General features: G+C 42.8%; 1 protein-coding gene and 2 long non-coding RNA genes across 3 annotated transcripts; 1 reads left to right on the forward strand and 2 right to left on the reverse strand.

The window, feature by feature from the left end:
• Window positions 1–514: 514 nt before the first annotated feature.
• On the reverse strand, window positions 515–4,204 carry LOC119281302. Its single transcript, XR_005138371.1, has 5 exons — window positions 3,261–4,204; window positions 2,682–2,913; window positions 2,335–2,422; window positions 1,718–1,796; window positions 515–1,620 (listed from the first exon to the last, which is right to left on the reverse strand). It is a non-coding gene; the product is annotated as an uncharacterized LOC119281302 (long non-coding RNA).
• A 3,441-nt stretch (window positions 4,205–7,645) lies between these two features.
• On the reverse strand, window positions 7,646–8,677 carry LOC119281303. Its single transcript, XR_005138372.1, has 3 exons — window positions 8,635–8,677; window positions 8,217–8,458; window positions 7,646–8,092 (listed from the first exon to the last, which is right to left on the reverse strand). It is a non-coding gene; the product is annotated as an uncharacterized LOC119281303 (long non-coding RNA).
• Window positions 8,678–13,893: 5,216 nt separating this feature from the next.
• Window positions 13,894–14,592, forward strand: LOC119281304 (putative cytochrome c biosynthesis ccmC-like mitochondrial protein). Its single transcript, XM_037561847.1, has one exon. The coding sequence runs from the start codon at window positions 13,894–13,896 to the stop codon at window positions 14,590–14,592; it is 699 nt and encodes a 232-aa protein (XP_037417744.1).
• Window positions 14,593–16,321: the final 1,729 nt, after the last annotated feature.

The raw sequence follows: 16,321 nt of genomic DNA on the forward strand, positions 1-16,321 counted from the left end.
CGACCTGTGCGATTTCTTAACTCTTTTGATTTTGGATTTGTCTGCATGCATGGATTTACTTTCCATTTATCTCGATCTTGCATCTCCCCTCTTTTTTGTGGCGATTCCCACCCCTTTTGTCTCGTTTTCTAGGCATTATAGATCTTGTGATGCGATCCTTTTTATTTAGGGATGCACTCATATGTAAGTAAATTTCTGCAGTTATTCCAATGGTTATTTATAAGCTGCCATTGTTTTGATTGAGAATTGATGGTGTCGTAGGTCAGTGCGACGGTTGAGCATGAGGGGATCTCGAACTGACCCTGTGGATATCAGTTCTGATGGAAGTATCTACTCTAAACAGAAGGACACACCATAATTCTTAAAGTACCTATCCTAGGATGCATTTGACCGCAGTACCATCCTAAAAGTCCTTCCTTTTTTTGAGGAAAGACCATCATGGCTAGCTTTATTAATTATGGATAATGTTTACATCGTCCACAAGCTCCCTAACCAACATGTCAGGAGGCTCATGTAACCAAATATAAGAAGCCTATTACAATAACTGAAGTTTGCTAGCACATGCTGCACGGTTACAAGAATGTAAACAATGCTTGTAGATGACCTTCCCGGTCGATGTGCTTAAATCCACACATTCTGCAAAAAGCGTTGCCGCTTCGTCCCACCATCTTGTTTGGCCCGAGCAAAAATTGATGACTTATAGAGAATCAGATTCCGCCTCCAAACAGCTAATCCCCAATGAGTTAGCAAAAACCAATCCGTCCCTCATTGACCGCGGTACCATCCTAAAAGTCCTTCCTGATGCTTCTTAGCTTCTTTCCTTAGCTAATCGCCCTGTTTTTGAGTTTTCGCTAATTTTAACAAGGTCCCTCTTACCCCCTTCACATAATAGGTAAGGAGGTAAGAGTTAATCAGGGACCATGTTAAAACTGCTCTTTAGTTTTTGTGACACCTTCTCAACTCGATAAGAGTTCCATTGATAAGCTGATCTATGGGTTCAATACCCATCAATGTCAAGAGAAAAAGATCATGTGGTGCATCTCAACTGATTGATTGCTTCATCTCTGCTAAGTCTTCAGAAGGTTGTGGAGCTCTAAATTTCTCTGGAATATCCGCAATAGAAAAGAATAAACGATACCATACTCAAGTTGATAGGTGCAAAGCTCGTTATAAAACATAAACTTCAAAGGCCATATCAGGTAATGTGCTGATAGGATTTAGAAAACAATGGCTGGGAAAACAAAAATATTTCGTAGTACAGAACAAGCTAACAAAAACATTTCAACACTAAAGTAAAACTGCAGCAAGCACAATGGTTACACTACACTGTTTAGATACCTAATTGCTAATTTAAGTTATGCGACTGATGGAACCAAACAATATATAAAGAATCTATTTTCAAGTACTCCCTCTGTAAATGGTCCAGTCCTATGAGGACATTACACATCAGTCAAAGTTCCATGGAGACGGTATCCTTTCCTATACCTAACCTGTGTATATATACCTCCATGGAGATGGACGAAGACGACACGACCCACATCACGACAACATGGTTCTAGTTTCCTTGGTCCAACCCCTTGCTTCTCTTCAGGTCTCTACCTTGGTGTTGTCATGCTACTCCTGCATTCCAATCTAACATTTAGCTAATATAAACTCACTGCTCTATGTACAACAGAGCAGTAATAGGGTAAAGAAGAAAAACTAGAACTTCACTTACCCACTGAAGTTTGTAAAGCCCAGCTCTGAATTTTTGGTTGCACCGCTCATCATCATCCATCTCAGAGAATAGGCAAAATCTGCAACGATATGAATGGCCTTAGAATTAACTGTTGCGAGAATAAATGATGTACATCTACAACTACAGCAGAATTAACTATTACGATTTTTTTTTGCAGGAGTGAACACGAGCTTTGTAATTCTATGTTTATTTTATGGAACAGTACTGGCATTATTAAAAACAATCATGTTAGTATTATCATTTTTCGGGTCTTCAAGAAACTCATCTCTTCTGTGCTAGATCTAGATACGCCCCGAGCGCAGTATAAGTTATTTGAAATCGTGGAAAAGCAACCTGAAAATTGTCTGAAGGCATGAAGACCAGAATTCAGAGTAAACGGTTGTAAAATACCAAGAAGCACTTCATAGAATATATTTGATTACTCAGCATTAAACAACCGAACAAGAGTAGTAAAAGATGGCCGAAGGATGATTTTAGCAGGCATTTTATGAAAATAATCTAGCCTCATTGTACTGAACACTGAAATGAATCATCAACTAAGAATTTTAAATTCCTGTTGAATTTCTATTGGGATTCAAATTTAGGGCAAAAGAAACCTTGCATTGTTCATCGAAGGGTAAAATGGGTCTTGATTCTGGACCACTCAAATATCATGGAGGTTATAACATATCCATTCAGTAAAATCTATAACAAAAGAAATGTACGCATACATATCAGGATGAAATTACTTATATAGATCATTATAACTAAGGCAACAAATAATATTTCGGGCTACTACCATGTATGCTTTAATCATAGTATTTTTCACTGCAAATAATATTTGCTCTTTGTCAAAACATACGGGAATGTAAGGAAAAAGTCATACACAAGGGGCAGAGAAATACGTCATGTAACATTCTTCAAGCCAAATAAACATTAGTAGAATCCTACAGGAGAGACTCACCATAAAATCGGTTCCATTCTTTGAATAACCACTTCATGGAAAATACCTTACAATATATTCAGACCAATCCATCAACCAAAAAATTGTAGTGTTCTTCACCACTGAACTCTTATTCAAGAACTGAAGGGTATGCCAATTGCATATACTATCTTGCATGTTTTCATGTGTCTTTTCCCCTCCAAATGATAATTTTCTCCTTGCCAAAAGACACGAGAATGCAAGCAAAAAGGTCCTGCAGAAATAAGGTGAGAGAAATGCATCATGTTACAGCCTTGCATGTGAAGCGAAATAAGCATTTTGTAGTAAGCATATATGGTAAACTACAATCTTCAGATAACCACACCGGGCAATCATTTACAATCAATTCAACCAACTAATCAGTCAATTCGACACCGGACAGTAAAGGTAAACACAAGTTACTAAAAACTTTTGAACCACAGATGCCTTGTACTTAATCCATATAATGAGACCCACGAGGAATGCAGAATAAAAATAGTAGCTCTATATCTTAACCAAACCATAGTGCAAATATTTTCCACACACAGCAGCTCTGCATCCTAATCGGCAGTTCATCCCTACCTCGTCTCCTGTCCGCCGCCACCTCCTCCTGGATCTCATCGCCAGTAGCACACCGCAGTCAGCCAGCCAGCAATCAACACCAAACGCACGTTGGCGCCAAACAACGATCTCCATGCCTTCATCCCGCCCGTCTTCCCCAGTACTTTTTTTGCTGGTGTTCCCCAATCCTTCTTGATCATCCTCCTTGTTGCCAGAACCACCAGCAGCTCCTTGATCCTGCTGCTATGTTCCACGCTCGATCTACTCCTCGTGGTGCACTGACGCCCTTATCCACAAGACAAAGGGGAAAATAAGAGAGAGGGCAAAGATAGAGTGGGGAGGAGATAGAGGCAAACCTGAACCACCTCGACTTCCCTGGTCTTGATGCTCCGTCCAGCGAGCCTTCTTCCATGGCCGACCCCGCCAGCATTTGCGCCTGCACGACCTCCTTGCTCCTGTTGTTCCGGCTGACGAGCCTCCCTCCACGGCAGATCCCGCCTGCATTTGCCGTTGCACCAACCCTCGCTGCTTTCCCTCGCAGGCCCGGACCTTCTTCCTAGGCCCGACCCGGGCGTCGCCAGGGGGCCAAGTGATGGGTGCGATGGCTGTGGGAGGGGGAGGGGGAGGAGGGAGGAGTGGATGGCTGCATCGGGGGCTAGGGTTGGTGCGGTTGTGCCCAATCGGCTGGAAGGGGGAACACGGGGCGCGCAAGGAGAGGGTCCGATCTGGATCGACGGTGACATGGAAGAGGACTGGAGGAGGCAAGCAGAGGAGAAGGCCGGCGGTGGGATCGACAACGACATGGTAGAGGAAAGGAGGAGGCGAGTGGAGAGACAAGGCCGGTGGCTGCGGGCTAGGAGAGGATCGTGGGGAACTAGGGATCGAGGGAGGGGCGCGGCGGCTCATGGGGATCGAGGGGAAGGAGAAAGAGGGCTAGGGTTCGTTTGGCGGCTGGGGTGGGAGTGGGGTGAGACACGGGTGATTGGGTGCGGGCGCGCGGGGCTGATTGGGCAAAACCAGTTGCACCTCAAAACGGGTAACCCAGCCAACCAGCGTGCGGCGCGAGCCCACAAGTCATTGGACAATGAAAATGAATGCGAGGTGAAAACTGAGTTTAACCGTTGCGAAGATCAACGGTTCAGACGGACGGAAAAAGCAGATCCGACGGCCAACGAAGGACCAATCCAGAGAGCCTTCTGGAGGTGAGTTGGCTAGCCTCATTATTGTTTTAAATGTTGATTATACATGTTTTGAGATATACTGCGTTGTGAGGTTGGCTTCCACATATCTTCTTGTGTGTGCTATTTATGTGTGTATTATATGCTTGCGGACTTGTGTATGTGTGCGTTGCATGTATGATGTATGTGTGTTTGCGGTGTGTACTTGTTTCATATGTGTGTGCACGCTCATGTGTGGGTGGGGTTTGCAAGCGCAAGTGTGTGTATGTTTGAGTGCCCGTGTGCGCGTCCGTGCATCCATGTGTGCGCGCAAGTGGATGTTTATGTGTGTGTGTGTGCGCTGATGTGAGATGCAATATTTTTTAATGTGTCGAGAGATGATTAATTTTCCAACAATATTGTTTTTAGTTTGAGAAACTGCCACGTAATGAACATATACACTTAAGTTGTCACAGCCCTAGAATTGATTATAAATAGTTGCATTAAAGCACTCGTGCCTCATGTTTAAATTTCAATTAAATTTGAATTGAGGAAATTCTCAAGCCTCATAAACTTTAAAAAAGTTATCAAGTCAAAATTCTTTTCAAATGAGAAGAAAAAGTTCCTTTTTAACCTTCAAAATATTGGCAACAGAAATAATTAACCCAATATTTTTGGAGGCTTTAAAGCAATTTTCTTGGGCCTTTGAATTAATCCATACATTATTTTAGTTGGATTTATATTCATAATAATTAGTTATAAATCCAATAATTCTGAAACATTTTGTGGGGCTTTGGATTAATTCATTTAACTACCACAATATTTTTTAGAATAATTTGGTTAGCAAACCAAATTCAAAATAATTTCAGAAAATAGATAACAGAAAATAATAGGAAATGAGTGTACCTGGGCCACCAACTTGTAGCAGCAGCCCAACTGCAGGCCCAACCCTCCGGGGGCAGCATTGTCTTCTTCCTCCTGCCAGGAGGAGAAGCAGCTGCGTGCCCGACGCGCAGCCGAGCCGCTCCAGCTCCTGCTTGCCACTGCACGGTGTCTCAGTGTCTCCAACCGCGCCACGGAGATGCCCTCGTTCCCCTCTGCCTCTTTCCTCTCTCACAAACTCCTCTTCCATGCGCTAGCTCTCCCTCCCGAGCACACCTAAGACCAACCGCCGGCCACCGTTGCTTGTTTCCGTGGCCACTGCCGCCGCTTTGCCCAGAGAGCTTGTCCGGAAGCTCCGCCATGCTGCGCCTCTCCTCCACGCCGAAGCAAACGAACTCGAAGGGCCCGAATCCTCGCATCCTCGTCATCTTCCCCATCTCTGCCGCCGCACGCCGTCGACCGATTCACAGCGACCAAAGTAATCGTTGTAGTTATGGATGTGTTCCTTGTTTACGTAGCTCTTCTGTTGGATCACGTAGCCCCTCCGTTGGAATATGTTGCTTTGCAGTTGGATTACTTGAGTCATTTCTGGGTTTACTTGGCTGCTCCGCAACATGTTGGTTACTTGATCCTTCGCTTTGTTTACTTGGGAGCCCAATACTTATTGGTTGGAAAAATTACCTTCAAAGGAAAATGATCCTCCCACTGGACCGAAAAACCCATATATTCCCATGGGAATGGGTGGTGCTGAACAACTAGGCAGGCCCAACGTTGTTTATCTTTACTGCAATCCTGGTTAGGTAAAAGGAATTCCGCAGCAGCGGGTACGTGATTAGTTACAACCAACAGAAAGACTTATTGAAATAATAGGGAATTTCCTCATCCAGTCTACTCCTGGGACTACATCATATGCTCCCAACTCCATGGCTAACAAATCAAACTTCAATCAATATCCTTGCATCTCCCACTGTACACCAGAACACATCCCACACAATCGGCCCGAAGAGCATCAATGAGCAGGCCTACTAAATAGCCATAGAGATACATTAGCCGAGTTTTCTTACAACAACTACTATCACTCTAGCATCAGAATGGCACCTTTCAAAGTACTCTACGCGAACCTTTGTCGTACCCGAATTTGTTGGGGTTGGCACGTACCGACCGACAGGGCCACAGAAGATGAAGGAGAGTGCCGAGAAGATTCAACTTATTCTAGATTAAAAGCAGTTCAGGACCAGGTCCGCCGACCACGATATTTGGAGTTGCAGTAGGCGATCATGCTTGACTTCGGCTTGAACCTACAAAGGGTGTGATGCATTTTTGAGTGAAGGATTAGGTATAGCTGACCGTTACATCGGACCTTTCTTGGCCCATATCCCCCTAGCCCTTACTCCCTTGTTTCGGTGGTTGGTCTCTACCTTTTTCTGTCTCTTGGCTAGTTTATCTTCCTCTTCTTTTTGAGGGTAACATAGTAAAAATCCTTTATTTCAGGGGATTTCCCTTTTCTTTCCAAATGAATTTATGCTTAGTCTAAAATTGGTAAATACCAAATAAATATATATATATACTAGCACAAATGCACGTGCGTTGCAACAGGAGAAAAAAGATAATATCACACGTCTTTTCTCGTTTATTACAACTCGTATTACAGTGATAAGTAGAATTATTTTTTGCCTCCATAAGTAAACTTGCTGAAATGTCTCTTATGTTTCTCTTTCTCCTAATTTTTTGCACAAAGCTCTTCCATGAATCTGCACATTCCTGGTAGCTAGCACACTGTTTATAATAGGTTTTGTGGGAAGTAGTACTGCCGTGCCCCGTGCATGGAGCTCCTTGGTGCAGCTGATATGGTTGCACACCTAGAAAGAACACAATGAAATAATATTCAAGGGATATTGCTCGACGCCAGCTCAGGTGCTTCACACTAAGGGAAGACCTTGGGCTTGGACATGTCATGCACTGTTCCAGAATCTTCATCATGCTAATGCTACAACGGCCAATAGAACCTGACTGAGGAAGTGTCGTTTTCCTTCTCAGTCCTCTGGTGATGTTTGATGGGGCAACCTATTGTTGTTGTAGGTACATTATGTAAAGCATGTACTCTTTTTTCTTTCATTATTGTTCAGCTGCAGTTGCAAATCATCAAATGGGTAGGATGTATTTTTTTTGCCATGCCGAAAAAGGATGTAGTTATTTACCATCCTACTATCATCGGGTTACATGGCGACCATGATTAGGAGAAGTAAAATATCCCCTTTGGTGAAAAACAAAACATTTAGAAGTAGTAGTCCGGCTTGGACCATATTTTCTTATTGATAATCTAATATTTCTTGAAATGTAAAGCTTCTCTACTTTTACGTCCAAATATTGGGAAGCACCAAACAATATTATGTCTGTACTGGAGAAAGAAGTAGAAAACCTAAAAGGATTAAGTTATTGATGCTTGAAGGTCGTCCAGGTAGTATCAGGTAAGAATAGTAGGAACAGAATTGCATCAAGTGTTACCATCTGGAAAGTTCTGGCATGCATGCCTTAAGATATTCAATTAACTAAAGTCCTAGAACTTACAAAGAGGAAATCTAACAAGATAAGAAATGTTCAACTTTCATAAGTAAAATTGAACCTGACGATATAATTATCTATGTTGTGTGAAACTAAATCAATCAATTTTGGTTATTACAGGCAAAGCAATATGATAAAATGCTCATCTCATCTCCAACTTGTCTGGCCTTTATAGCAGCTAAAGTAGCACTAATTACCTCAACCTCTGCAGCAGATGCTTCAACCAAATAATTAGCACGTTTGCACTATCTTCTGCACACACACACAAAATAAGTTCGAAACACATCTCAGTACGCGGTAGCTCACATTTAATATGAACAGAAGACCATCCATAGAAAGATGGTCTGCACAAGTCTAGGACAGAAATAATGCAAACCTCGGTGTCACTGGACCACAACATTCTCAGGGCTGATATCCGCATACACATCCCCATTAACAGGAGGAGCAACTGGGTTTCCAAGAACCACAGCTCCATCAGCTGTTGTTTCTGCAGTCATTTGCATGTTTGTTCATCATCGTAGCAAATATGCCCGGTGCTCATCCAGCTTGCATGTTAGCAGGAGCTGCAGTTACAAGCATTTGTTGTTTCAGCAGCAAGAAGGTCATCTAGCAGCACACCTGCGGTTACAACTACATATTAATTTTTGCGTCAACAAAAAGTAAACTAATGAACCTACAAAGGACGGTGGATATCATATTCAGAGTCCATGGGAGAAAGGGAGAAAGCAAACTGCATGCATTATGGATTATATTGCTACAATATAGTGCAAGCAAGGCCATCCTTAGGTCCATACCTCTTAGGAACGTCCAGGGGCATGGTCCCCTGCAGATAGCTTGGCCTCATTGAGTAGGAGGTTGTCAGGTGCAACATTGTAGTTGGGAGGGTTATCTATAGTTGACGTATTTATAGTATAGTATTATTTACTCTTTATTCTCTTGAATCCATCAGACTTGTATGTAATACATATCTTAAGAAAATAAAATGAAACAACATCAGATACATGTAAACATGAAGGAAACACATTTGTCTAACTAAAATAAGACAAAGAAGAGATCCTTACTGTAATTGCATTCTCAACCAAGTGAAATACTAAGCCTTGCATGCCTATGAGCTCATCAAAAGGGACATCCTCGGCACCATCCATGTCATCCAGACCATCTAACATATGCTCAACTTGGGCCTATTAGAGTGATTTGGATGTTTGTCAGAAAGCTTCTTCACCCAGCTGGCAAGTCTTCAAACCGAGCATGCAAATGTAGATTCACTTCCTTTAAAACGTTTCATGCATGATCAATAATCTATAGTCCGATGATTCTTGCCAAAAATCAAATATCAAAATTAATCGCAGGTTAATTAAGCAGTGTAGGAGTAAAGCAACAGACTATCAGTTACACAAATCGTTTCAGGTTTTCAGCCACAACAATGTACAAAAAACATCAGATCTCCAGACAAATTGCCATTGGTAAGTAGCTCTGTCTAACATATGTTTAACACTAACTACTTCTTTTTGCGCCAAAAAGAAAACAGTAAATGCAATTCTGACTTTCAAAGCAAATATACTAATCCAAAATTACAAATAGATATTTGATCTACAGGAACACAAACACTAATAACCGGGACAGATCATTCCAAGCTCAACCATTTCTGATATATAGGTTGTACATCAGAAAAATTCCCCACTACATTATCTAACCATGTATAAGACACCACTTCAGAGTTCAGACCATCAGTTCAAGAAAGTAAATTATGCAAAACTATTAAAAAGCAGATGAGATGCGAGTTTGGCTTCAACAATCATTAAGATATATCAGGAAATTACAAAGTTTGCTTCAGTGAATACCTAAGTGCAGAACCAACAGATGGAGTTCCGACGAAGTGTGGAGCAAGGGTGAACGGCGGGTGGTGTGCCGGCAGCTTGATCCCCACCTCATTCCCTCGTGTGCCGCACCAGGAGAGGAGCCATGCACCCCTCGCGCGCCTGCGCATCCCGCCTGGCAGTGGCTTTGACGCCGGCGAAGTCCTCGCTCCCGGACGCCTCCATTCTCGGGTCCTTCGTCTCCGTGCGCACCTCCCGCTTCGCTGTCGCCGCCTGATGCGGACCCCGAGCGTAGCCTCCCCGCCTCTCCATTTTTCTCCTCCTTCGTCTCCGCGCGCCCATCTCCGTGCTCCCCTCCCACCTCGCCACCACCACCTGATGCGGCGCCCGAGCGCAACGCGACCCCCTCCCAGGTCAGATCAGGCTGCAGTGAAGCTTCACATCGGGATCCATGGCGCTGTCGTTCCTGACAGAGACAAGATTTGAGAGAGAGAAAAGAAAGGGAGAAGAAGAGAGATAGAGTGTGGGGGAGAGGGTAATGGACAACGGCTGGAGGTCGGCGGCAGTGGCGCGGGACGCCGGCGTGAGGAGCAGGCCGAGGCGCTCGGGACCTGCTGGTCCAGATCGAGCGAGGGGCCTCTGGGAGGAGCAGAGCACGAGGCGGCGGCGTACAAGCTAGATCGGGAGGCTATTTTTTTTCTTTCTCGTCATACTGGTTCGATTGACTTTATTATATGGACTGCGGGTTTATTACTCTAAATCACAAGGACTTTTTCGTAAAAACAGCGACGACGTACCACCAGAAGCACTAATTGCTTTATTAGTAGGTAAAATAAAGATTATTATTTGAAATATGTACCAGTTTCCTGAAACTAACAAATAGAGTTATAGCTTTGATTGACTTACTAGCTTACGGGAACGCTTTGAATCTCAACTTACTTTGAACGAGTGCTTCCCACATAGATTGCTGGAAAGAGGAGTTAGCCGGGGCAGAATTTGAAGCACGGGAGAAGGAAAAATAAGTATACAAGGGGTGCGTAGTTGGTATATGTATGGTATAGACCTTTCTTTGTGAATAGCTAGTTCAGTTACAAGGGTGTATACAAAGGTCTGCTTATAGGTTGAAAAAGCCTGTAGAGATAGCCTAGATAGCCAAGAAGATATACGTATTTCATAGAGCTAGCTAATAAAGCTTTTGTTAACTTCAAATAGGCTATTGAATGCAACGACAAATAAAGAAGAAGAAAGTGCCAGAGCAAAGAGCTAATATATTCCCAGTCTATGCATGGATAAAGGAATGATAAGAGCTATGAGCAGTTTATTAAACTACACTACGGCTAATATATAAAAGGACAAATCAACTAGAAAAAACCGTTGCCAAAGAAACCATTTGTTTAAGCTTATTCATTCGCGCTAGGCTAAAAAACTAGATAGAAGAACTAGAGGCCGCCAAGGTCTTCAACCATTAGAAGGTAGGATCCTTTGCTTACTACTTGAAGCAGAAACCGAGAAGAGTAATTCTTTCTATTCCAAAATCCATCTTCTTTCCGGTCCGCTTCATTCATTCCCTTACTAATAAATCCAATTCATCGCTAATGGCGAAACCAGCCTGTATGTACACCGCACAACTAACCGTTGCTTGGTAGGTTCGATCAGCTCTTCTCACCTTTTCGTCGACATCTACTAAGGCTTCAGCTTAAGTGGGTTCAGCTGCCCCAAATCTTACTCAATCCAAGGTTATATATCATAAAGGGCTTCGACAAGGGGTTTGATTCGTTCTTTGAGCAAAAAGATAAGGTCGGAATACCGGAGTTCTTTCTTTGCTTCCAAGAACATAGATTCCTTCTTCAACCCAGGTCATGACCGAGGGTGGGTATCTCACTCGCATATCTAGAGCCCAGCATCTCTCCTGAATGACACCTTCTATAGACTCTACTGGTGGTATTTCCCGAGGCGAGGGTAAATATGTGCATTCATATCAGTTAGGAAACGACAATGACTCTTCTTCTTTCCGGGAAGCTATGGGCACCTCACAATTCTTATACGACATTAGTAGAAGCGAACATTCTTAGCATTCATTGTCACCAATCATTGACAAAAGAAGAAAAAGAAGCCGTACGACAACTTAAGGAATCTTTAGATTTGGCGGCTATAGACTGAAAGGGCACAAACAGGCTGGTGGTACTTTTTTTAGCTAACTAAAGTCCAACTTCCTTTGTCGAAAGAGGATGAAACGGATCAGCCGATTCAACTTAGCATTACCCGAATCGTAACTTCAAGCACAACCATCCATCTCAATCCAAAATCTCCGATCGTCTATGATCCAAACCCAAACTCTCCTCCTATTTTGGATATATAGACATTGCCTGCTCTCAAGCCAACCAAGACAGCGGCAAGTTCCTATCGAGAACAAGACGACAGATCAATATGACCAATTTCTATAATATCTCGGGTGAATATGTGAAAAAGTGTTGCTTAGCTCAGTGAAATGGAATAAGGAAGAGAAAGTGTAGTGTGATAAGGGAAGATGCAAGTCAATTTTGAGGTTTTCAAGCAAGGGCTGAGATAGATATACAAACCAGAAGAATTCACATCAGAACCCTTTCCTGCTTCCCCTTTTTACCCATCGGACTCGACTCATATTTTGATCTCATACGCTTGCTTTCACAGTCCCCCTATGAGCAGCACGGAATCAATGAAGGAGTTCATTCAGCATCGAGCCAAGCGAGCGTAGATTCACTATGTTGATTGCACCGAACGAAGGATTTTGCCTTATCACAAAAACCACATTCGTTTCATTTGAGGAAGTCACACGTCATGTTCCCTATAAATAAGGAGATTCATTCTTTTTTTCCAAAAATCCCCTCTTCTTCGTCCTCAAGCCCATCTCACAAGACCAAGCGGATCTCATCCTGCAGAAGACTCAGAGCGGATCTATCTAATGGCATGGCTGGCTGGCGGATGTGATCTATTCTCATGTCACATCGCTTTCTTTCTTCTCCCTCAATTTTCTTCACTACTACCGCTTCTACACATAAATCAAAGAAGCATTGTGGAATAGTGGCATTTCGTTAATGGCTAAAATGTTCTTAGTGAAAGGGTTGCGGCAAAACCGGCAAACTCAGAGCGGTCTCTGAAAGTGAATAGGAGCATAGCGGCATCATCCAAGTCAAACACGTCTCCTCAGTCAAGGGTCTTCTCGCGCAAATAAGATCAAAAACATAACAACTGATTTCGCTTAATGCATGTCACCCGCTCGGTCTCAATACAACAAGTGACTCTCTCTCACACAAGATAGAGAAAGATTACCGATTCATCCAATCCAATTTTATCAGAAGTGAGTTCATTGTTGTTGTATAGAGAAACCTTTCCTGACAAAACCATTCTCAGCTAATAGAAGCCGAGCTATCTATCCAGATCAGGATTGAACAAAGCGAATGGAAAAGCCAAAGAAACATAAATCCATTGCGATTAGAAACCAGTGACTCTACAGCTAGGGCTCGATGGCGATGTATGATAGAAAGAATGGGGAGTTAGGGCTTCGGTTTCCTCTGTAGCCAGTTTCAATTCCAAATCATTTGCCGACATGCGGACTCACTTCTCTTTTATGGGATGACTTTTATTATCCAAGTTGTCTATTTAGGTGGGTGAATCAAGTACAACAAGTTAGGTCAGAGCTTGTGGTAGAAGATTGGGCTCTGCTATGTAGATCCACTCAACTGGGAAAGAAGTACGCATTGCTGACTGACTGTTTGAACGATCCTAGTTACTAGTAGCTAATCAAGTCAGATTAGGGTGGCCGAGAAGCTTCTTTCCTGTGCCCCCAAAAGCAAAGCACAGACTCTACTCAACCATGCATTTTCCACCTACGGAGGGAGAAATCATCAAAATATCCTCATCCCCTGAAAGGGAACCCGAAAATAGGACGAGAGTGGATAGGTGACTAAGGAGGCCGTAAAAATTAGTAGTGCATTTTTGAAAGATAAGATTACAAAAAGGCGAGAGCAGCATAATTGTTAGTTAGGGGTAAGAGGGGACGGGCCCGTATAGAAAGCCAATCCTTCTTTTTCCGATATGCCGCTCCACAAGCAAGGAGTGCCACGCACGAGCGGAGCAAAAACTAAGCAAGGGGAATTCCGTCATTCCATGGAAAGCATGTGAAATCCTTTGATTGTTTATAGAATCAAAATAACTATATAGTCTTTATTGTTCCACTTGCAAGGCAAGGAAAATAAAATGTCAGTTTCATTATTACAACCTTATTTTTTTATGTCAAAGAAAAAAAGCTACGCGCAAATTCTCATTGGATCTCGGTTGTTCTTAACAGTGATGGCTATTCATTTAAGTCTACGGGTAGCACCACCAGATCTTCAACAAGGTGAAAATTCTCGTATTTCGTATGTACATGTTCCTGTGGCTTGGATGAGTATAGTTATTTATATCACGACAGCTATAAACAGTTCCTTGTTCCCATTAACAAAACATCCCCTTTTTCTTTGCTCTTCCGGAACCGGTACAGAAATTGGTGCTTTTTCTACTTTGTTTACTTTAGTGACTGGGGGGTTTTGGGGAATGCCTATGTGGGGTACCTTTCGGATGTGGGATGCTCGTTTAACGTTTGTATTCATCTTGTTCCTTATTTACCTAGGTGCACTGCGTTTTCAAAAGCTTCCTGTCAAACCGACTCCTATTTCAATCCGTGCTGGACCGATCGATATACCAATAATAAAGTCTCCAGTCAACCGGTGGAATACATCGCATCAACCTAGGAGCACTAGCCGATCTGGTACATCAATACATGTTCCTATGCCCATTCCAATCTTGTCTAACTTTGCTAACTTCCCCTTCTCTACTCGTATCTTGTTCGTTCTGGAAACACGTCTTCCTATTCCATCTTTTCCCGAATCTCCCTTAACGGAAGAAATAGCAGCTTGAGAAGGAATACCACTAAAAACCTAGTTCGCTCTCAAATAAAAACCTAGTTCACTCGCTAAAGCATCCATGGCTGAATGGTGAAAGCGCCCACCAACCTAGAAAGGCAAAATGGGTCAAAAAGTAGGTTAGATTCCTGCCGGATGCACTGCCTCTTAAAGACAGAAACAGAGGAGGGAAAGAAGGTAGTATAGGGAACTTGCTTTTGGATTCTTATCGAAAGTGAACCCCTCTAACACTTCTGTTAGTGTTTTATGAGAAGCTCTTTTATAGACACAACAAGTGTGAAAACCCTTAGTCACTAGGCAAGAAAGCTCGATGGGAACAAAAAGGATACAATTAGTTCAGAATCAAAAAAGTCTACAATTTCAAAGGAAAGAAGGAATGGCAAGTTTCCCTCCATTGAACATCAATCAATCTAGAAATAGGTAAAGGAAGGCATATCACAGAGGCATTTTGCTTTTTTCTATTCACTTCCGTGGGGTTCTAAATTGAAAACATGAACACAAACGAAATCATATTAAAATTACATAAAAAAAGAAAAGGGAGGAGATGGATTGAATTCAGTCTTTTTCCTTTCTTTGATGATCTTCAACACATCTATTGGAATTCCCTGCGAGTGAAGGATTTCTCGTATGGAGAAAAACCTCTTGAGCGCTATCTGATCTTATTTCCGTATTTCAAATATGGGACCGGCCTTTTTAATGGGACATCCCGGCAACAGGCCTACTCATGCATGTGGCCAAGTACTCGACCAATCCTCGGAGCAAAGGGATGAACGAATTCTCGAGGTCTGGTTCATTGAGGTCAGCATCACATGAAACCTTTAGCACTTCCGTTCAATATTGGATGGAGTATGGCTGGAAGGTCACCCTAGCTAGTCTTGTCAATCGGCCCTGACTCGTCTTCTCCTTGGTACCTACCGCTATTGAACTTCGGTACCTATATTGCTGAAACAAGACAGACCTTCATGAAGACCTTCTATTTTGGAATAAGATCGGACATTTCCACATTGAGGTGAAATTACACATGAGGAAAATAATCCTGGACTACGAAAGCTGCCCTTGTGTGGTAGAACCAGGTCTTCCACCGGGCGGTCAGCCAAGTACTGAAGCCCCTATCGTGATATAGAATAGAAGTGAGTTCACACTAAAATAGAAGAAACCCTATGATTTGTTAACCCTGCGATCAATCACTTCGGTAAAGGGATCAAAATATTATGGTCTAAAATAGAGATTTGAGAGTCCCTCGTGTGAGTACGTGCTGAAGAGCAAGGAGTGAAAGTGTGTTCATCTTTCTTTCTGCTAGTTGTTTCCTGCTAATAGTGATTAGTGAGTGCCCTATACATAGCCAATGTCCGCCCGTGTTCACATCCAGTCTTCTCTATGCTATGTATGGTAGTCGTTTGACTCGGGAATCCCTAATAAAAGCTTTTAGTCCGTGCCTGACAGTTTCAGCCATGGTCCAGTCCAGCAGCCTCTTTTCGATCCAAGAGTCGCATGAGAAGAAAGCTTCCGGTTAGCTTCAGTTAGTGTTAGTTAAATAGAACGGGAACCTCGTAACTATGCCAAGCCCGATCTTGGTTCCAATGCTACAGAGAAAGGTTATGGGTAAAAAGAAGGTCTTTATCCTGGTGCTGCAGAGACCGGTGTTGCTGATCGAACTCATTTTCTTTCAAGGAGATCGAAAATCTCTAAATTTCTGCGAAACGAATTTACATATTTATTGCGAG

This window comes from Triticum dicoccoides, chromosome 3B, assembly GCF_002162155.2.
Source record: "Triticum dicoccoides isolate Atlit2015 ecotype Zavitan chromosome 3B, WEW_v2.0, whole genome shotgun sequence".
NCBI classification, from domain to species: Eukaryota; Viridiplantae; Streptophyta; class Magnoliopsida; order Poales; family Poaceae; genus Triticum; species Triticum dicoccoides.

Excerpts from the sequence above, each read along its gene's own strand:
- LOC119281304 (XM_037561847.1), top strand. The coding sequence starts at position 13,894 with ATGTCAGTTTCATTATTACAACCTTATTTTTTTATGTCAAAGAAAAAA.